A 23,078-nucleotide genomic window follows, 5' to 3' on the forward strand; every position below is an offset into this window, starting at 1 on the left:
TTTAGCGAAAATGCATAACGCAAAGAAATTCATCATTAATTGATGTAGGGGAGAGGGAAGGGTTGTAGGGAAAAAATAAATAGAAAGTTCTGGTCGCAAAAATCAGTTTTATTGACAATTGAATCATGCTTGATAGTGAGCATTGTTATCAATAATGTTTTTGTGTGAAAAACATAGAAATATAAGGAAAAAATCCAATGAAAATCTTCAAATACGGCGATTTCCGGAATTTTCAACCGGAAAAAATCTTTTCTCAAAAATCGAATTCGGCCATGTTTTGAGCATTGCGAATACGCATCTTTCTGCAAAAAATCAGAAAAAACTAAAAATAAAAATTCGAGAAAATGTCAAAAAACCGGTTTTTCCGGGATATTTCCGGCATTTTCGGCCGGAAAAAAATGTTTTTCGAAAATCGGGATCCGTCACATTTTAGGTATTGTCATATTGCGTCAGTGTGTAAAATTTCATAAAAAAATATAAAGTACAGCTCGAGAAATTCAAGAAATAATGACTTTCCGGTGAAAATAGGTTGTTCCGGCGACTTTTAAAATAGTTCCGGCTTCAAAAATCAATTTTATTGAAAATTGAAACATGCTTGATGGTGGGCATTGCTATTAATAATGTTTTTGAATGAAAAAACAACCAATTATAAGGAAAAAGTCCAATGAAAATCTAGAAAAACGGCGATTTCCGGCATATTTCTGGCATTTTAAGCCGGAAAATTTTTTTTCTCAAAAATCGGACTCAACCATGTTTTGGGCATTGCTCATACGCATCTTTGAGCAAAAAATCAGAAAAAACTAATGCTAAAATCTCGAAAAAATGCCAAAAATCCAGTTTTCCGGCATATTTCCGGCAATTTCGGCCGGAAATGAATGTTTTTCGAAAATCGAGCTCCATCACAATTTAGGTATTGACATTTTGCATCAGTGTGCAAAATTTCATGAAAAAATATTAAGTACAGCTCAAGAAATTCAAGAAATACCGTTTTTCCGGCGAAAATCGGCTGTTCCGGCGATTTTTAGAAAGTTCCGGCTTCAAAAATCAATTTTATTGAAAATTGAAACATGCTTGATGGTGGGCATTGCTAATAATAATGTTTTTGAATGAAAAAACAACCAATTATAAGGAAAAAGTCCAATGAAAATCTAGAAAAACGGAGATTTCCGGCATATTTCAGGCATTTTCCACCGGAAAAAAAATTTTCTGAAAAATCGGACTCGGCCATGTTTAGGGCATTGTTAACACGCATCTTTGAGCAAAAAATCAGAAAAAACTAATGATAAAATCTCGAGAAAATGCCAAAAAAACAGTTTTTCCGGCATTTTTCCGGCATTTTCGGCCGGAAAAAGATGTTTTTCGAAAATCGGGCTCCGTCACAAATTAGGTATTGACATTTTGCATCATTGTGCAAAATTTCATGAAAGAATATAAAGTACAGCTCAAGAAATTCAAGAAATAACCGTTTTTTCCCGGCGAAATCGGCTGTTCCGGCGATTTTTAGAAAGTTCCGGCTTCAAAATCAATTTTATTGAAAATTGAAACATGCTTGATGGTGGGCATTGCTATTAATAATGTTTTTGAATGAAAAAACAACCAATTATAAGGAAAAAGTCCAATGAAAATCTAGAAAAACGGAGATTTCCGGCATATTTCAGGCATTTTCCACCGGAAAAAAAATTTTCTGAAAAATCGGACTCGGCCATGTTTAGGGCATTGTTAACACGCATCTTTGAGCAAAAAATCAGAAAAAACTAATGATAAAATCTCGAGAAAATGCCAAAAAAACAGTTTTTCCGGCCGGCTGTTCCGGCGATTTTTAGAAAGTTCCGGCTTCAAAAATCAATTTTATTGAAAATTGAAACATGCTTGATGGTGGGCATTGCTATTAATAATGTTTTTGAATGAAAAAAACAACCAATTATATGGAAAAAGTCCAATGAAAATCCAGAAAAACGGCGATTTCCGGCATATTTCCGGCATTTCCGGCCGGCAAAAAAATTTTTCTCAAAAATCGGACTCGGCCAAGTTTTGGGCATTGCTAATACGCATCTTTGTGCAAAAAATCAGAAAAAACTAATGATGAAATCTTGAGAAAATGCCAAAAAACCGGTTTTTCCGGCATATTTCCGGCATTTTCGGCCGGAAATGATTTTTTTTCGAAAAGCGGGCTCCGTCACATTTTGGCCATTGCCATTTTGCATCTTTGTGCAAAAAATCAGAAAAAACTAATGAGCCAATCTCGAGAAAAGCTGGTAACAGACGAACGAACGAACGGACGAACAGACAGAGGTTAATTCATAGGACCTCCACCGGGGCACCCGGAGGTAGGTCCAACAAAGCAAAACAATATCTCACCTGCATATAAATCCAATTTATTGGTTGCAAATGCGATATAAACAAAGCTTCCAGCCGACATCATGAAACTGAGTAGAGATAAAAGCCATTCAGGTATGGTTGGTGTTAAAATCTTCATTCCAATAGCTGTTCCCAAGGAAAGGAGAAGAAAATAGGTTCCCATGATGTAACCAACGTCTCTGGCTAGCCAACAAAATGGACGATTTAACAAATACAGTGTGAACACGGAATGAACACTAACAGTGAAAGTTAGGCCACTGATCAAAATAAAGATGGCTAGATATAACAAGTCCTTGTTTGCACGTTCTTTAACTAAAATGTTCCACATGTTAATGGGTTGTTGCCAAAAGATAAGCCATTTGTTCGTCTCGTTTCTCGGTTTGTTTTGATCACGTGATTTCTTGAGGACAAAGGCGACATACAAGATGGCGGACAGATGCGAAAGAACAGTGACTACTTGTGGTATAGTGAAACCATATTGGTGAATCAATTCTCCACTGGCGTAATTACTTATTGTCATACCAAGGAATAATGCAGTCTCTATGTAACCTGAAATAACAAGACATTTCATTCCATTTGCAGATCCTTTTAAACAGTTGGTTAAATACATGGATCTAACTTAATGCCGCCGGCCTCAGAATGAAGGGTGTCAATCTATTTACGATACCACCATTCATAAAAGAATGAATTTGCTCAGAAAGTAGAAGAAAGTAATACATTGGCACAGAACAGAACAGGGATATGTTATAGCGGAGCTGGATGAAGGACGAGTATTCCTTAGCGGATTGCTTCTTTGTCTTTTCTATTGTAAACTGTTGATAATAGAAATCCATCTCTGTCCCCTTGAGTGTTCTGTTTTTATAAGAAAAATGAAGCAGACAAAGTATTCATGCAGTACGTTTGCACATATTTTGCTATGATGTTCCCGCTTTTCATCAAAATAATATTTGCAGAAGATACCCCAAAAGCTTCCTTGTAAATGAAATCTATTTTTATCAGCGTGTGTTATGTTATTTGAGAAGCTTTCATGATTTCTCTTTAAAAATTTCGGATGTAAATATTTTGACAAATATTGTTTCAATTGACTTGAAAATTTTTTCATAATCAGACATACCGACTTGTTATCTGAAAATATCAGTTAGAAAGTGAGGCACCCCGCGGTGTAGCGCGGTATTTCAAATGAAAAAAGTACTATTTATAATCTTAGAGAAGAAACTTCTTATAACTTTACTAATGAAAACAATGTTTTTCATTTTTTTCAATTGTCATTCACCAATGTTTTACAGACCCTCTTGATAATTAAAAGTTTTTAATCGTGAACGATAAATGCAGCAGCAGAATCATTGGCTAAGAGGAAATCCAAATTTCACGAGTTTGTAATTAAAAATTTCATATCAAATTTTAATATCAGGGACAGAGATAGAACAAGGCTTTTTTAAATGTGCGTTATCCAGCTCCGCTATAACATATCCCTGCACAGAATCTGGGCCTCGAATGCTTGGTGATTTATAGAGTTATTTATAGTACGTCTTATACAGTAATATAGGTGTTATATGATAATACCATAACACTGTTATGTGATAATATTGGTTTACATTAACTACAGGAGTGTCCTCAAGATCTCCTTTACTTAACGTTCCTCTCACTCATAATTTAGTGACCTAGCATGCCAGACTAGACCATACCGGTATATATTTATAAGCTAATAACAGGTGTGTGAAGACAGACTAGATTAACAAGCTTACCAATTCGGACAGACCTGTCCATTTTCTCAGTAACATCGGCAGTGTAAGCAATGATTAACATAAACATTCCATTCAGTCCACCTCCGAAACCTGCGCATGCGTTCCCAATAAAAATCGTCCATAATGGTAGCTTAAACACGATGTTGACTAAAAGAATGGACGATTCGATGACAGAACAGATAAGAACTAACGTCATCATGCAGCGACGTCCAACTTCGTCGGAGAGAGCACCATAGAAAAGGTTCATGATAGTTGATGGTATGATACTCATAATGTGATAGTAGATTTGGAAATGAGCCGTCGCTGATTGCACCTGAAGAAGAGACAATTTAGATTTTTATAATCGAGCTACTTAAACTCGAACAAATAAATTTGGGTAATTTTTCACTTAAATTTTGGGATTTTTCATTTTTAAAGAAAATTGTGAGTAATTCGAGTAAACTTGTTCTAGTACATGAGAGGGTCAAGATTAATACGTGCGTTTTTATCCGGGGGGGGGGGGTACTAGTGCAAGATGGGTTACGGGGATGTTCCGCTGGTCAGGGTACCTTTTTTTATTTCAGTCCCATTCAGGGTCACTTTTTTCGCAAATTTCGAGTTCCAGGGTCCATTTTTCGAACCTCAGCGGAGCACCCCCGTCGGTCGACAAGGGTAGTACCCCCCCACCCCTCGTTTATATAACAGCAAACCTTTTTATTAAGTAATTTTTTAAGTTGAGTTTTCTACTTAGCTCTTTAACATGGAAATTGCATTTCAAAATTGTGCATAATAAATAACAATATGATACTTCATTGTTTACTAACGAGAACATTTATCAGTGTGATGTTCATTTTATTGACTCCTCGTCACACAAGGCCATTGATGAATACCTTGCTGTGAGGCCAAATTGATTGTGTGAAGACAAATCATACCTTATCTATATAGCGGTTGTCATTTTGTTTTCTGCGTGTAACTTTCGTCTTTTACAAGCAGTTAGCTTGCCCCACCAATGTGTTCTAAGCTTTGTTGTGATTCATAGAGCCTGGTTCAGACTTCCTTCAGACTTCATTCAGCCTTTCTTTTGAAATTAAAGGCCCGTACATTTAGCAATTTAATTTTTGCCTTGGCTTGCCCGCCACTTCGTTTTTCTCTTTTCTTTTGCTTTACGTGTTTTCGAATCCAAGGGACTTTTAGTGCGTTCAGCTAAAGCTTAAACAGCTTGCGAAGCCGGGTACCGGCTAGTTCAGATTAATTTCATATTTCCCGGTTTCGCAAATTATTGCCTTTTTCACGAAAATAAATCTTGCGAAATTACGTGGGTCGGCTTAAGTGGTTCCTGAAAGATAATAACGAACCTTTTGTTGAGCATGTATGTCTGTCTGGTTCATCGAGCCATGGTGACATTCTCTCGATATCCCAGCATGTGGATTATTATAGGAATATTTGAAGCCTATGTTCTCGCTGAACCGACTGTAAATATATTGATGTGCTGTTGGAAATTGCAACATGTATGCGAATGAGTAGAGAAATAAGACTGGTTCACAAATGTAACGAAATCCATTTTTCTTTGGTTCATCACTTGAGATTTCTGATCCATCCATATTCCAAATTTTATTCCTAAAAAGAAAAGCAAGGTACTGTTTTGAGGGATATTTCAATTAAGGATGTAAGATTACTCCTAAGTTTTTTTAGACCTTTTATAGAGGAATATACTTTGTGATCCATCTAACATCACATTTTTACCTCACTAAAATCTTTGAGGAACTGACTCCAGTATTACCTCGAATAAACGCCCCTTTCTTTTAAATGCCCCTCCTTTGAGAAAAGATTTATAATAAACGCCCCTTCTAATAAACGCCTCCCCTTAGGAGGGACTTTGATTTGAAACAAGTAGCTGCAAAGAAGTATGATATTAAGGAAAACTTAGATATATGATAATATGTATTCTTTTAGTAATTTTGATCTCTAAGTTGAGCTATTTGTACTCAAACCATAGTATAAGAGTATAAGAATTTCTTTGTTGTGGTAAGTTTTATTGATTTATCGTTAATAACTATTTCTCACTGCGTTTTAGAAAGTAATGGTATGCCTTTGAAAATACACTTGTATCATATAATCATTATAAAGGAAATATCAACAATAAGTAATATAAGCACGAGCACAAAATGGTTGGGCTGAAAAACTAAAAAAGTAATCAAGTACCCCGAATGCCTTCACAATATTTTAATGAAATATTTTAAGAAACCAATGAAAAAGTACACCAAAGACAATACTGTGAAAATTTCAAGCTGGCAATTTCCAAATTAATCATTTAAACTGACAGGAAAGTTCTCATTTTGAATTTAGTTTTTATAATTTGAATTATTTCCTCAAAATACCCCTAATATGATATATCTCCAAAAATAGTTCATAGTGATTTATTGGGCCAATATTCAAAGGTATCTAAATTCAAAAACTTGTTCTGAAGGAAATGAGAGAAAAATTCACAAAACTACCAACCAAGAATAAACTAGCAAAATTGATGTTCTTATAGAACTCGAAGACAGCCGGGGCTTTCTTATACTATGCTCAAACAATAATCCGAAGGCAAAACGGGTTCCCATTCACTTTATTAAAGTGACCTTGGTTATAAATCACTTAATAAACGCCCCCCTAGAATAAAAACCCCTCCTTAAATAATATATTTATTCGAAGTAATACGGTAACTCTAAAACGAAGTAGAATTTTTAGAGGGTCACCAAAATAGAATCTCTTCTTTTTAATCCAATCCTCTAAGGTTATCGATAACCACTATAGCAGGGGAGGTCGGTACTTAAATCTATCCTAGATTTAGTTTAGTGACGTGGTGGTATACCCAGAAACTTTAAAATCCTTTTAGTACCATTGGGTACTAAAATACCAAAAAGGTGGTATCCAGACTAAAATTTGAGATTTTTTAACTCACTCTTTTTCTGAATTGTTCGTGATTTTTTGCAATACTGGTAAGATCAGAACTCTTGAGAAAAACGGTCCTGAGAAGACAAAAGTTGTCCTGAAAAGACCAAAATAGGGTGGTCTCTGTCTAAAAATTTCCCTAAACATTTTCAGTACATGGGTACTAAAATACCACTTTTCAAAAATGGGGTAGTGGAAGTATCCTTTTAGTATTCATGTATGTTTGAGAATTTAAAAAGTTCCGACCCCCTGACTGAAGCACAGAGACAGGGGTGTTTTAGGATTCCGTTTATACCTTGTTCCAGATTGTTGAAATTGAAGCTCTTGATTTCATCTCATACACATCGTCATACATTCATCATTTTCTTCCTGAAACGCAAATTAATCGACTTTTTAGATGTTACTTAACCAAACACCCATCAGAATGAAATTAAAGATGAAAAAATTATTTTTCGTGTGTTTGAACAAAATCTTCAAAGAAATAAAAACTGATATGGAACAATTTCAAGAGAAAATGTTTAACAAGTCTTTGTTAGATTTGACTTACCAGAAAGATTTTGTACAAATATTCACATGTTGAAGAGAAAAAATAACGATATCAAAAGAAAAACTTATTTAGTATCGAAATTATAACAAGAAAATGTATATAGTTCCCTTAGTGATCGAGGTCGGTGTTTAGGAGGTCACTGCCATCACATCAGGGAGCTATACAACCTGGACCTCTTTTGAATGTCTTATGAACCTAATGTCGAGGACTCTCTATTAAAATGTATTTTCAAAGCAAACTGTGAGTTTGTACTACAAGAACAGCAGGTTTAAATGGATTTTTGTCCAATGTTTTTTTTCAATTGTGTCTGATAGTGACTGTCGTTACACCGAAATAAGAAAAGTAGATTTGCCTAACCTAAATTTCACTAAATATGTTTATCAAAATAAATTAGTTTGAAAGTTCCGGATGTATAATGGAGAAGAAAAAGAATCTTCTTTTACTTGATCTATTTTTCTGATTTGTAAAATATGAACGTAAGCTAGGAAGGCGGACTAAAAACCCAGATGGTCGTTGAATTATTCATCTCTACTGATGTGATGTCGATATGGGACAAATTTTCGAAGTTTATTTCATGAGCTTCTTCCTTTCGATTGATTTTGTAAAGCCCAAAAAGGTCTGTTGTTATCTTCCCTGTCAAGTTTCCATCTTTCTAAATCATAAAAAATATATCTGAAAATACGTTAGTCTGAATCTCAGAATCCGTTAGTAGATGCCGATAGCCTAAAAATGCGTCAGCCGGGAATCGAACCCGGATCTATTGCTTGGAAGGCAACAATGCTAACCTTTACACCACCGACGCTTGATGAAGGAGGGAATATTCAAAAATTTATGATTTCCGTAAAACAATTTGTCAATCAAAGTAATCCTATCAAAATCATATCAAAATTATCATAACAAAAGACTGTTAAGAAACCATAGTAACTCAGTTTAAATACGAAATGATTGACGTTGCTTTATCAAAAGTCACTAGCTATTAATTTAACTAAAGATGTTTGTAGGTTTCTAAGATGCGGCAAAGAATTACTAAACTGAATTTCTCAAAAAATAAAAATTGCTAAATTTCTTCTAAAAAAATGATTTGAATGCGTACATTGTATATAAACTAAAAAAAGTTACAAAATATTTTGTTAAAAAGCCAAATAGAATCTTCCCATTTGGCTTACTGTACTAGAAATTTACGTATTTCTGCAGATATCTTCTAAAATTTTGAATCTTTCCTGTAATTCGAACTGAAACATGCTGCCCCCCCCCACTTAAACTGGAAAATAATATAAAACTCTCTCCATGATTCAAATGAAGATCGAAGATAGAATTACAATCGAGGGAGGCAATTATAGGTAATATCGATAAAATTTAAGGAGGGTAATCAGATTTTTTATGTTTCGTCTATGAAACCTTTTAACAAGTAACATTTTTTAAAGAAAACCTCAATTTTAATCCAACAGATGTTTGCTGTCAAGGCTTTATCAAAGATTAGCCCTTTCAAGTTTCACCTAATCTAGTATCTGATAGTTTTCTGGAGCACAGATAAAAATCTTATCCAATAAAATTAAAAGAATTAGGAAATTCTACCATGTAAAAGTGGTAAAAACCTATTGATATCAACCTCGGTGTCTTGGTAAATCCTAAACAACCAGAAAGGGTTGTCACAACAAAGATGTTCGGGAACTCTCTTTGTGTTCAAAATTTCCTCTTTTTGGTGTGGTGGTAGGTGTGCGATACCGCCTTGATTTGGTGGGCGGTCGATAAAATTCGTTGACAAGTCTTCTGATTCTGTTTCAAAGGCTAAATACTGGACCCCAATGAGCGATACAAGAGTTTTGTATGGTGTATAGTTCTCCGAAGGTATCCCATAAGGATAAATTTCCATTAATAAGGCACCAGGAGGGAGAAAGAGACTGGTAACTAAATGGGCACCATGAACACCAATCAAAAGCTTGGCATTAGATACTGCTGTTAGGATGTCTTCAAAAGTGTCCTCTTGTAAATCCAATATGGTAACCTCAGCTTTGAACCTCATTGATAGTTTCAATACTAACTCGTTCATATTTGTAATTCGTCTAGTGTCTTGGCGTTTGAAGATAACTACCTTCGATAGAGTGAATGATTGATCCATATTCATCTTCAATCGCTTCATAAATTCATCTTTGAAAGAAAGTAATTCATTTGTTGGATAATTCTCAACATTGATTGGTCCTTGAGGGGTATGGAAACCATATTGGTACCATGTGACCTCTTGACTTACACCAATAATGACATTCTCAAAGCAGGTCATCGAAGTGAGATTTCTCTCTGTTAATATCCGTTCCATGAATAAGGTGTATAAATCATAAAAAGGCCCATCTTCACGCCCCTCCATGAAGATAGTAGTCACTTCTTTACCGTCAAAATATTTCCGCCTAGTGTGAAAGTAAGGAAGTAAATCGTCATGGATAACATGCATCAGGTTATCAGGATTGAATCGATGAAACAAAATTGTGTTGCCACGAATATAATGAAATTTCGTGTTTTTTGTCATAGTTCTATTAGAAAATTGAAAGTATTTTGCATTATGGTTTCTTACACTTGATAAATCAAGTAGAAAAGGTGATTCTGATTGTAATCCTTCTTCTTTAGAGTTTTTGCCATAATAGTAAGTGTATTGATTGTTATAAAAACAAAGGTTCTGGAATCTGCATTCTTGGTTACCAAGTTTACTAAGGGTACAAAATACACTAGATGAAATTTCATTCGGCACTCCTGAAAGAATCAGGGATTCCTGATTTAAGACAGCATCTTTCTCAACAAAAATGAATGTAATTTTGTCGTGTGAAAGGAAAAAAGCAACAACAACAGCTAAAATGGCAATTATGACCAAATGAGTAACCATTCTTCACCTTAAACACAAATCACAAATCATGAGGATTAAATCTTATGGATGAAGAAGAGAATTTGAGGATTCAAAAATAGAAGCTCCTTGCTATAATTGCATTTTTTTAACACAGTAGGTAAAACACAACACAGCCGGGAAAAACACAACATAAATGACTGTGAAAATAAAATAATCCTCACATTAAACATCGATTGTGTAGCTTCTCAATAAGGGTGTATTTTCATCAGAAGTGTCTTTCTTCAAAGGAGCTTGACACATGGGACAGTTGCTTCTCTCTCGCATCCAATGCTCTAGACAGCTAAAAATGGAAAACACAAAAATAAAAGTAGTGCTAGTGAGAGCCACTATGTTCTGAAAACATCCTTCGTGTGCACAGAGTTGTTAAAAGCAAACTAAGTTTTCTAAATGATCAATTAGATAATATAAGATCACAAAAACGAGTGGTGAGAAAAATTTTGAGAATTTTACTGGTCCCCGTGTGACGTCATCACTATTGCTGGGGATTGAAAATGAAAGCTCAAATATGGCTCAAATGAAAGATATTTATCCGAGGATTCCAAAAAGTATCACAACATATACCTGAAAATCAATATTTTAGAAGCTATAAAGGAAAATAGCTTATAAAATGACGTCATCGATGACGTCATCGACAATCAAAAAATCTTCAAAATCGAAATTTTTTGTTTCATTTGAAAGAGGACCATAATTTTTTGTTTTAAGCTGGTTTTTACACACTCATGGAAGCCATTTTAAAGTTGAACATTTTTAAATTTGAAAAGCTTATAATTTTTATATTGATTTATTATAATGGGTAAAATAGGCTATAATTTCAGATATTTTTAAATGAGCTGATAACAGGTTGTAATACTGCGCAATATTGCAAAACTATCCCATCTAAAAAATTAAAGACAGTAAACAAAGTCATCCTCTGATTCTCAAAAAAAAGAATAATATTCACAAATGGATAGGATCTATCAAACAAAAGAAAGGATTTTACTCAGGATGATATCCATGATTGCAAGGAGTTAACTTGATTTCTTCTGATGGTTCAAACTCTTCCAAACAAATTGTACACGTCTGACAAAAAAAAACATATCTAAGGTAGCTAAATTGTATTAAAATTGACATGACAATATGGTATGACGAAAACAGGGTCCAATCTCATATCTTGATTTTTTTTCAGATGGCACAAACATCTCAGTATGGGGCAAACAGTAATATTACGGTTTTGAAAGTTTTTGCTCAGGTAGGTCAAAACCACAAATAAAATATGTTAAAGATCAAATGGTACCTCGTTTCCACAGGCAGCTTTGTGAAATGAAGTTTTCCTTCGATATTTTACTTTCTGAAATGTAAAAGTTTTATAGAGATGATTTATTTTCTGGTTCATTTATTGATACAATCATTTTAAAATTAGAGAACAAAAAAAAGACAGAAAAAATACCTTCAAGTCAGATTTAGCAGTATCTTCATCCCTAAAATAAAATAATAACAATTACTAAATCTTTTTATTGAAATTTGAAGTGATATATTATTTAGGTAAAGAGTTTGCACAGTATGTAAAGGGAAACAGCATTATCCTTTTCTGAAATTTTTTAAAAATTGAATATTGATTACTTTCCATTAATCTTAGAAATTTTAGCGAGACTTATTTTAGCGTATATTAGCGAGTCAGGAAAATCTTGATTTTTTAAAGATTTATTTTAGAGAATCACAATTTCAAAAAATTGCGCATGGATAAATTTTAGAGAATACTTGTATTACATTATTGACGGAATATTCCTATTGATAAAAATGTATCAAGGCAATATAACCAGAAATTTCGCGCGGATTAGTTTTAGCGATCTGTCGATTCGGCGTGTTTTAGCGAGATTTATTTTAGTGAAAATAGGGAAAACTTGCTAAAACGCTAAAATTAGTCTCACTTAAATTTCTACAATTATTAAAGTATAAAGAAAAGAAACAAAAACAAAAATAAATCATACTGTGTTTGCTTGCAACAACAACAAAAAAGGAAAACCATCATTTACTCATTGTTTTGCTTAATTTCTTTGATTCTCTAAAGAAGAATGATAAAAAAGTAGATATACCCGGGTGCACCAAAAAAAAGTATATAGGTTTGTCGAGATATTGTTAGCTTCAGGATTTTTTGCTCATTCTTTTTTTATTGTATAGAGGATGCTCTAACTTGAATTTTGAGCTATTATACATTAAATTTGAAAAAGTAGTTCGAAAGTTATTTCCAAAACACTGATTTTTTTTCCATGTAAAAATTTCAAAAAATCATTAAAAACAGCAATCACGCTATAAATAAGACAAAATGATAAAAACACAATTCCATTGTCTTTTTGATTCTTTTTCTCCTATCTTATATTTTGCCATTGGCTTGTATTTACTCTTAGGTGCCAAATAAACGGCCCCCCCCCGCTTGTTAATTTTTGGAAAATTTTCCACCCCCTGGGACCTTATTAGGACCCCCCGTTTATTAATTCTTAAAAATATTTTCAGCTGTCAAAGAGAAGGCCCCTTATTTTGCTCTAAATAACCTGATTTTAGCCTATATTTACCTTATTTTGGGTTTTCAGAAGTACAATTTCCAACCCCCCCGGTAATTAGGTCCCCCCTGTTTATTAAAGTCTCGAAAATTTTCCAATCCACCCGTTTATTCGAACCCCCCCCCCCCGTTTATTTGGCACCTAAGAGTACACGTCATGAATATTTCCAACAAGTTCTTTGAGCAACTAGTTGAGGAATGGTGATTTATTTTTTCAAAAATTTCTCACGTAGCACACCACACCTGTCTTGGAGATTTCCAAAAAAGATTTTCAGCTTTACCAAAAATATTTTTCCACATGGGAATAGCTTGTTTTACCATATTCTTAAATTCCATAACGAGTTTTGATGAACACAGTTGCATTTTTTGGTATTTTTATGTGTAAAGAAGGTAAGTGCCAAGAGAAAAGTTTGCACGCTGTTTTTGATGATTTTTTGAAATTTTGACATAAAAAAAAAGTCAGTTTTTTTGAAATAATTTTCGAATTACTTTTTCAAACCTAATGTATGATAGCTCAAAATTCAAGTTAGAGCATCCTCTAATGCGATAAAAAGAGAATGAACAAAAAATTTAAATCCTGAAGCTCACAATATCACGACAAAGTTGTATACTGTTTTTTGGTGCACCCAGTATAAAAGCACAATTTTCATGACATTCCTTGAATTTACCTGGATAAACCTGTACCAAAACAAACACAGTGTCTCATTGAAAGGACTTCTAGCAAAATTATGAAACGTTGTCAAAAAAGTCACAAAAAGACACAAAAGAATTAATTTGTCTGATATTTTGTTAATTATTTTTTGTTATTATTATTGTTATTGTCTGTTTTTTGAACAAGTGAGATTCAAAGATTACGTAATTCATAAACAAAATGTTAGATTCCATTTGTTCCTTGTTTTAAAACCATTGCATTGCCATAAATCTTTGCAACTTCAAAGCTTTTTATGACATAAATTATAGAAATTTGATAGGTTGATTTTTGACATCATAATAATTAATATGTTGAAACTTTAAAGGAATGGGGGAAAAACAATCTTAGAAGGCAATCACAAATATCTTCATTTTGCGTCCTCGTTGGGTCTAAAAAGTGAGTCAGTCGGTCGGTTGGTCATAAAAATTTTCGGGTTTTCTTACCTCCATCATCCATTTATGGATATGTATTCTTGAAGGGAACTGCCAGCCAGCCAGCCAGCCAGCAGCCAAAAAAACGCGTGTTATTCAAATTATGACCTTTGAACACTGTCAGTAAAAACCTAACTCTTCATACAAAAATTACAGGGAAACTCACAGGCTGCATCATTTGAAAATTTCAGGCGTGTCAATCACACTCCTAAAACCTTAATTTTAGTAATTTAGGCGTGTGATAAGGAGTGCTATGCACAACTTTTAGTTGTGAAACTTACTTTATGCGGTTTGATTGATCTCACTCCTCAGACATTTTAGGTGTGTGTAGAGGTGTGCGCGTGCTATTGCACGCCTCAAATGATGCAGCCTGAACTCATGTTTGGACTTTGTACCCAATGATGCACGCAAGCACTTAAGCCAAAGTCACGCGAAGGCGGGAAAAAATCAGTTTTTTAAAGTTTGCAAAAAAAAACGCCACATAGAAGATCTTTCAAATTCAGTATGTGAATAGAGCAGTAAAAATACAACTTTTCAATTTTTCCTTTTTTTCGCAAAAAATCTAGGAATGAAACTAAAGGGATAATGATAATTGAATACTATCCATTGAAGATCCGCGGCACCATCGTAAAGCTAGAATCGCTTCGCATACTCTTCGCTTGAGAAAATGATTGACAGATTGAAGTTTTTCACCTGTGCGGGAGCTCGCGTGTTTTCTTCAAGCGTTCTCGGCTCAATCATCAGACAGCGCTAATGGTAGACTGAGCTGTGATAGATCATTTCAATGAAAGTTGCGGTAAGTGTAAACCGCAGGTTACAGGTTGCAGGTTACAGGTCACAGGTCAGTTTCAATTACTGTAAAACACAAAGAAAATGTTTGAAAAACAGTTGTTAATGTCAAAAATATAATTCCAAAGGTATTTTATTGATCTAGAACTATTTTAAAGCTAAAAATCTACCCACGTGCTGACCATGTGATTTCGCGTTTTATGCCGTGTATAACACGGACATGTAATACTTGTATTATGTATTACATCTATATCACACATGTAAAAAAATTATCTTTTCAATGTTATACGCATGTTACGTATGTTATATACAAAGAATAAAGAAATATTCGAATATCGATCTCACCTTTGCTTTAAACAGCCCCTAACAGGAAAATAGCTATTTCACAATCACTATGTCATATCTCATTTTATCTCCTGCATCACCTTGGGTATGATAACAAGAATTGATGAAAATAGCGTCAATGGGATTTTACTTTATAAATGTTTCAATATTTTTATCCCCTGCTTTGTATTTTTAAGATAAAATGACGTCACCTTTTTCATCTCTCTAAAACAGCTCTCTTGGAGTATTTATTGTTTTCAAAACCTGTCAATCTATATCCACTTGCAGCGTCAGCATCCTATTATGCATGAAGAATATTTTATTGTTAATTGGCGTACAAAACCTCATACTTTGAGATAGCATCATTATTTACATAATTTAAGTGTCATTTGTTGTCAATATTTGGGGTTGATGGTTTGTCGTTTAAGTCTTCTAAATAACATTATTAACATATTTTGATATTACATTTCATTACATATAATATTTTCAGGAACTTATGTTATGAGCTGTATGTTATGAATTGTATGTTACGAGTGCGTTACAGTTTTCCGGTCTGTGTTTTGTTAACCTGTAACCTGTGACCTGTAACCTGTAACCTGCAACCTGTAACCTGCGGTTTACACTTACCGTGAAAGTTGTAAATGTTTACAAGGCTCTTGACAGAAAATTGTTTGTTTTATTGTCATTGATGACAGTGCGGTTATTAATTTTGTTGGATCTGACAAATTGATGTTTGTAAGTGCACTTTATAGTTTTGATTCCCATTGAATAATCATATTCTGGTTTTCACGTTATTAGATGCTGTTTTAGAGCTTTCAAGCTAGCCTGACTATGACCTCTGACCCAAAATGGTGCATGTAATGATAGAAAAAGTCAAAAAACTGCGAATGCGCTAGATATTGCTTGCGAAAAATTAGCAATAATAAAATTTTTGAACGAAGGAAATGTCATTGAAAGAAAAAGTCTGACAAATTCGCTGACTCACCGATTCAATTCTACTCAATTTTCGAGAGTTGGTTGGGCGATGCAAAACAAAGATATTTGTGATTGCCGTCTTACAAATAAGGTCAAACAGTTACATCAATATGCCTTCTTACCTGTCTTTAAAAATATAAATAAAAGTAATCACGGAAAAGGACGCGAAAAAAAAAGACATAAGTGTGAGAACAGAGTAATCAAACTCGTTAGAAAAAGTACCATTAGAAGTCATAAAAAATCAACCTGAATAAATGCAATCGAAATTCCAGAAAACTTCGTAATTCCCCAAACAACATTACATTACTATGGCAAACTCCCATCACATAAATTTTACAATTACGTCATCAGTAGACTACGCTCGCCACCGAAGAGGTTTATTTGGAAAGGGTAATTATATTTTATTGTTCGCTTATTTTTTAAAGATTTCGCCGGGTTGGAAAAGTATGAATTTCTTTGTACATATTTTACCTACCCCAAATATTTAGGAGGCTGAGTTTTAAACGAATCGTCAAGTTGAAACGAACGATAAATGTATCAAGGTCTGTTTTATTTACCCCCTGGTGACTTAACAAAAGAGACTTAACTCGATGTTACAATCCAATTATTGAAAGTTTGTCTCAGCCTTTTTATAATGAGCGAGACATACGTTCTCTGATTGCGCAATTTTCATATTGACATTTTCGAGGCATTTTGATGTAACTGTCAAATAGCTATAAATCTATACTAGACTTTAGTCTTCTTCTGACTGAACTTTGCTTTTTGATCATTTTAAATGGCAATGAGTCCATTGAAGTACCGTGATGGTGAGATCGGGTAACTTGCATCAGTGGAGGGAAACTTGCATAGCCATCAAATGACTATCCAATCAATGCATTAAAATTTCAAAACAAATGTCAAATGAACTACCATGAAGTTGGGTAACTTGCATCAGTGGAGGCAAACATGCATAGCACTCAAATGCTGCTTTGATTGGTCAGTTTATTTTGTTTTTTTTCTATTTGGTTGAGTTGCAGGAGGCTTTAGAGGCCTATTCTCGCAACTATAGACGCTTACTAATGAGCATCCCGTCAGCACCATGAACTGACTACCCAATTCCCTTCACATGGCATGGGTTGACCCGGGCGAACGTTCACTTGCCAAGTGAACTGCCGTGAGTGGGAATCGAACCCTGGCCGCCTGCACCAGTCAGGACCTCTTTGGTCTTTTTTAACATTAGTTCGGATAGAATAAAAACATACCTGATCAACACAACCAAACCTTCTGTCTTGCGTTTACTCTTTCCGTCACAACAACTTTCGTTTTTGCTCATGTAGGTTTTAAAATCCACAAGTAATGAACCTCTTATAGCTTTATCTGAATAAATCTGGTTGAAAACCTTCTGTCAGGTTTCATTGCGTACGTTTTTTATCCACGTGGTGAACCGGTTTCCCCGATTTCCCGATAACTAAAAATTGGAACTTTCCTGTGGGCGCGATTGGGCGTACCGCCATCGCGAAATATTTTTCGTGAAAATTTACCGTATTCTAACGCTAATATAATCTAGATAGGAAACAAATATTAAATTTGATCTTTTTTGCTCGTATTACTAAATTTCAAGATAAAAAGAACTATCTACGAATTATTTTCTTTAACGGGCGTTGAATCGACATTTGACATATTTAATGATGTCATAATCAATGCCGTGCATATTTTGTCAGCGCCGTGCATATTTTGTCAACATCCTTTTCATTGGATAAATGCCACTAAAATATACAAGATAAGTAAACATAAATTTATCGCCCGCGAGCACGGCTTAGCTAAGCGCACCTCTCTTATTAATTATCTAAGAATTGAAGCGGGCAAAGATTACCGCGCGGCTGATAGCGGACAAAGGTTTTTTTGAAGATATTTTCAGTTATAATCCAAGGTAGAACAAACTAAACATAGAAAGGGGGTATTTTTTAGTGCTTTATACGATGATCGCTATTTTTTTTTAATTCTATGTTTAGATTTTTCTACCCAGCCCCGTTGCTATGTACGCGCGCCCTGTTGCTAAGACCTTTGCTTGAAATCGAAAGCGAAACCAAGATTATTTAGCGCACACTGCCGTTTGCGTAATATCGATAAAGTGAAATGAGGTCCTGACTGGCCTGCACAGAAGCCAAGGTCGACTACCACTATACTACGGCACCTAATTCATTTGATGGCTATGCATGTTTTGCTTCCAATGATGCAAGTTAAGTTACCCGACTTCACGGTACACAGCTCCGCTTGCAGCTCTACCAGTCTACTACTCTACCATTTTTGTTTTGATTTAACTTTGTATTTTCCAGACGGTGTCAATCGAACGAATCGAACGCCGAATCAATTGAACGCAATCGAACACAATCGAATAATTGCGATTCGATTGTCGAACGCAATCAAATCGCAATCGAATATTACCCAGAATTTGCCGTTCGATTGCTTCGATTACGTTCGATTGTATTCGATTGCGTTCGATTGATTCAATTGTATTCTATTTTATTCATTCTAGTACGGTTACTTACGCACTCGGCCGTCCACGCTAAAAAGAGCTTTAAAGGAGTGATCAAATTTAATTTAATCGCAATCAAACTTATCGAAAATAATCATAATCGAAGATCAATCGAAGGTACCGTAGGTCGGGGAAACTTCGGAATGAAGGAAACTTCGGACTAAAATCTTTAACAAGTGATTACTTCGCGAGGATTTAACATTTTATCGTACTTTTTTCTTTCACAGTTCAGAAATGAAGTACACTCAACTATACATATCAAGCGACGGAACGCCGAAAGAAGAACGAAGTAGAAATTGAAGAAAACCACGATATTTTACCATCTTCCATCGTAAAGAGATTTGTTGGATATCTAAGGTAGCGACCTCATAATTTTATTGACGTGATGAAAGGAGGAGACATTGAATGTCACGTTAAAAGTTATTTGGGCTTACTATATGCATTCCTCAATCTTCAATAACTCATCAAAGTTGCTCCGTAAATTCGCCGAGAAAGTCGCTGCGAAAATGGCTTTACCGTCAGCCGAGAAAGATCTTCTTTAAACGAATCCCAAGAGAAACATAAAGTGATTTTGAAGCAATTATAAGAACTTTGTTCTGACGTCACCAGACATTGATGATAAACGTGCAGATAATTTGGTGCTTTATTAGTATAAAGTAAGGTAAAGGGAAAACCCTATTTTTATTAGAAGTCGATGATGGTGGATTTTCTTTATTAGAACATTAGACAGCATTAGAATATGTCAAACAATTCTTGGAAAATGCTTGCTTGTAAGTCACCATCTGATCCACACATAATATGTAGGTGCAAATTCTAATGAGTAAAATCTAAGATTATCGTAACTAATTAAAGAGCCTCCGGTGGTACACTTGAAGACGCATTTGTCATGCTCTTTCCATGGTGGTGTGACAATATAGTGCATGTATACAGAAAATATTGTCTCATCGTACAGCCCTGTCTCAAAGATTGATTTTACATTGTGGTAATCCATAGAATCTTCTTCTTTCTTTTACGGCCTACTTTTAGGCGTATAAATTTAAGCGAGCAGAAAGTTTTGCGCTTTTCGCGAATTTTTGGCCTTTTCGCGAGATTTGATCTCTTTGAAATTTCTCTTTCAGGCCATTCGCAAAAGTTTATGCAGACGAAATGTTTTTGACAAAATAGAAAATCTGTAAAAAGCTGTAATAAATATAAGATTCACATAGACTAGTCTAAGATTCACACGGATTCATTCCACTTTTAGCCTGATAAAGCCTTATAAGTCAAAAGACAAAGGTTGCAATCCAATTCATATTCAAGAAGTATTTGTCCCTTTAATAAGCCATTCTTTGTGTAAAAAATTTAAATTTAACGATTCGTCAAAGTTTGTCTTAAACTTTGCGCTCTTTCAGTCTCGCAAAACTTTGTGCTCGTTTGTACGCCTAAAGTGATCAGTGATTTCGCCAGATCCAGGTGTCGAATTTCTCCAAAATAAGGATAATTTGTCTATTGTGGCTTTGATGTGAAAACTACTCCGAAGTTATTATCATTCAGCCCCTTAACGATAGCTAGTTGGTTAAACATTTTTATCATCTCGGTAGTTGAGACAGGGGTGTTTCCACTTTCCACTAAATGCCTGTGATGGAAATTTTTATCCCCTCTGTTGAAAAAAAATCCACCGGGGCCGCTGTAAGATAGGGGTGTCTTATTTAAAGTAGGGTAAGACGAGGGGTAAGACATTTATATAGAGCGGTAATGAAACAGAATTGGTTACAATATTATGTTTCTACCATTGAAGTTTTTTTACTTACTCGGTAGGTATTTTGCATTTATTTCTTTTCTAGTCCCACTGGTAACAAAATATTTAATTCGTATTTAGTTCACTATTTACAGTACGCGTTTTGTTCCAATTTCTTTCACTTCTAAGACATGATTTATTATTTTTGACCATGATCTTGATCGTGCTAACTTCCTCGCACATCCGATCCATCATGGCCTACTAAAAATACGGCCATATATGTCACATTTTTTTCAAAAAATTAAGAGGCCTAAAAAATTTTACTATCAAATGGCACTGTAGACTTGAAACTATTTATATTTTCTCTTTAATTATATTACCTTTTGATTGACTTCTACGGCGACCTCTATGAATTGAACGACGGCCTCTGTGCTTCGGATTTTTGACCCCGACCCCCCTGATAGAAATCTCACGGCCCAATTTTTCAAGTGGAGCGCGAGTTGACACAGGGGTATTTTAAAAATATCGTTGTTATCTTTATTTGATTTTGAAAGCCGGAAGGTTTATGTGCTTCCGAAAAAAAATAATACCCAGAATTTAGCATCCGAAGGTCCTGCGAAAAATAAGAAAAATATCTAATGAAATATAACGATATGATAGTAACATAAGGAAACGAGACAGTCTAATTGAAAAAGTTCTTATAAAACGTGTTTGTTTCACCAATTCACTCTGAGGAAGACCCTCTAATCATGTGTTTAGCGTCCATAAAAAGTTACGTGCAAAAACTAATGATCGGTTGATGAGTTTTATTATTCCCACTTCCATCGCACGCCCAGAAAATTAATGACCAATTTAAGCGCAATTCGTATCTTTGATGTCGTTAATTTCTAGCGGCTCACACGAATTTGTCTCTTGGTATTTTTCAACAAATGGCACTTCAAATTCAATGTTTTTGTTTTCAAATAGCGCAGCATCCAGTCATGATGGTAGATCGTTGGAGTGACGGCAAATCATTACGAAGTTTAACATTTTACGAAGTTGACCTTTCTGAAATTGAGATCATGTTTCTTTCATGATGACTTGGCTGATTTACTTGTAACGTTTGTTTTCTGAAAGGCAATAACACAAATGTTATGAACAGTAAGTTTGGTTGATCTATTTTTCATATTCCTCGAGAAATAAAGAAAAAACTTGAAAATCTGTCCGAAGTTTCCCCGACCTACGGTAATTTACAATCAATCGAACCAATCGAACGTTACTTGAACGCAATCGAACACAATCGAATATTACCCAAGAATCGGCCGTTCGATTGAGATTCGATTGCGTTCGGCAATCGAATCGCAATCATTCGATCGCGTTCAATTGCGTTCGATTGCGTTCGATTGGTTCGATTGCGATTTCCGTTCGAAGTTGTTCGATTGACACCGTCTGGTATTTTGATGACCAGCCAGGTCATTTATTTGAGGGCTATGCATGTTAGCACTTCCACTGATGCAAGTTACCCTGTCCGTATGGTTTATTGCCTCTTGACAAAATGAGCTATCCTTTTTACGGTTTATATTTTTTCACTTATATTATATGCACCCTCCGTGGTGTTTTTTTTAAATGTACATAGCTTTATTCGAGTTAAAACCGAAAGATCTTATCTCATCTTTATCTACCCGATCTCACGGGGTAGACTGGAGGATTTTGCCATCTTGAATTTTTCCACACTTCTGGCCTTCTGTTCTGGGCTTGGCCAAAGTCGGATGATTTCTGGCTAATTTCAGACTGGTAGATATTTCATAACAAAATCTTTAACAAATCTATACTACGTAAAGATTAATATGATACCTTGAAGCATAAAACTGATATCTCTATGGTGATGGAATGGGATGGTGTGGTGACGTTTGACAAACTGCAGAAGAGCTTTATGTTTTAAAGTTTTTGAAGGATGGAATTTTTTACACTTACCTGATACAGCGCTTATTTAAAAATATCACGGCCTTTTTTATATTATCTTTCAATTCGACTACACAAGAATTCGGACGCTTTTCGTGACATCAAAGATAAATTCTAATTACCTATATTGAGTTCAACCTGCGTTTATTTACGTACCGCTATTGAAATAAAACGTGCAACCATGTGCGTAGTTTCTTATGTCGTGCAAAAAACATGAAAGTTCGCCTGTCAAGGCTCACGTCCAAACGAAATGAAGTTTTCCAAAAGAATATAAATTTGCAGGAAGAGGCTGAAGTCACAGACTATGAAAGACCATCAGAGAAGTGAGTAAGAATTTTTTTCTATGATTATAATTTTCGAAAGTTAGATTTTTCACACGCAGACAAGAAAAAGAAATTATGTCGTCAACTGAAAGTGAAAACAAACGTATGTTTTTACTGTCAGTTGATTCTTCACAACACAGTGAAAGTGCTTTTAACTGGTACTTGAAGAACATTCATAAGACAGGGGATAAAGTTGGAATTGTTCATGTCCATAGCCCACCAATTGTGTCACAAGGATTTGGAGTCTGGGATAGAATGGTCATTGATGGTGAAAAGAATTGGAAAGAAGAGTTTGAAGCATCACTTAATAGACCTTTTTTCAGATTCAGCTAATGCTTCAGATGCATCCGGCCGCGCGGGACGCGCGCATATACCGCGCG

General features: G+C 34.9%; 2 protein-coding genes and 1 non-coding gene across 6 annotated transcripts in view; all 3 read right to left on the bottom strand.

The window, feature by feature from the left end:
• The window catches only part of LOC136814350 (proton-coupled folate transporter-like), a gene marked incomplete in the record, with an annotated part of 10,016 nt that extends 2,341 nt beyond the window's left edge, over positions 1-7,675 (bottom strand). The window contains 5 exon segments of the mRNA XM_067070871.1: positions 2,359-2,907; positions 4,104-4,416; positions 5,438-5,699; positions 7,312-7,385; positions 7,564-7,675. Coding sequence (XP_066926972.1) covers positions 2,359-2,907; positions 4,104-4,416; positions 5,438-5,683 — 1,108 coding nt within the window.
• A 618-nt stretch (positions 7,676-8,293) lies between these two features.
• On the bottom strand, positions 8,294-8,365 carry Trnag-ucc (transfer RNA glycine (anticodon UCC)). Its single transcript has one exon. It is a non-coding gene; the product is annotated as a tRNA-Gly (tRNA).
• Positions 8,366-8,590: 225 nt separating this feature from the next.
• On the bottom strand, positions 8,591-22,357 carry LOC136814351 (protein O-linked-mannose beta-1,4-N-acetylglucosaminyltransferase 2-like). Of its 4 annotated transcripts, none has more exons than XM_067070873.1 (7): positions 22,268-22,357; positions 12,424-12,497; positions 11,883-11,913; positions 11,730-11,783; positions 11,436-11,515; positions 10,618-10,736; positions 8,591-9,965 (listed from the first exon to the last, which is right to left on the bottom strand). In XM_067070873.1, coding segments are annotated over exons 6-7 (843 nt in total). In that variant the 5' UTR covers positions 10,620-10,736; positions 11,436-11,515; positions 11,730-11,783; positions 11,883-11,913; positions 12,424-12,497; positions 22,268-22,357; the 3' UTR covers positions 8,591-9,124. The 4 variants fall into 4 exon arrangements, with proteins under 4 accessions (XP_066926974.1, XP_066926973.1, XP_066926976.1 ...); XM_067070872.1 differs by having other exon boundaries at positions 8,591-10,442; XM_067070874.1 differs by lacking the exon at positions 8,591-9,965 and adding an exon at positions 10,177-10,262.
• Positions 22,358-23,078: the final 721 nt, after the last annotated feature.

The sequence above is a fragment of the Clytia hemisphaerica genome, unplaced genomic scaffold, assembly GCF_902728285.1.
Source record: "Clytia hemisphaerica strain Z4C2 unplaced genomic scaffold, Clytia hemisphaerica genome assembly, whole genome shotgun sequence".
NCBI classification, from domain to species: Eukaryota; Metazoa; Cnidaria; class Hydrozoa; order Leptothecata; family Clytiidae; genus Clytia; species Clytia hemisphaerica.

What these genes read in the sequence shown, in the direction of transcription:
- LOC136814351 (XM_067070872.1), bottom strand. Translation starts at nt 10,435, where the DNA reads ATGGTTACTCATTTGGTCATAATTGCCATTTTAGCTGTTGTTGTTGCT.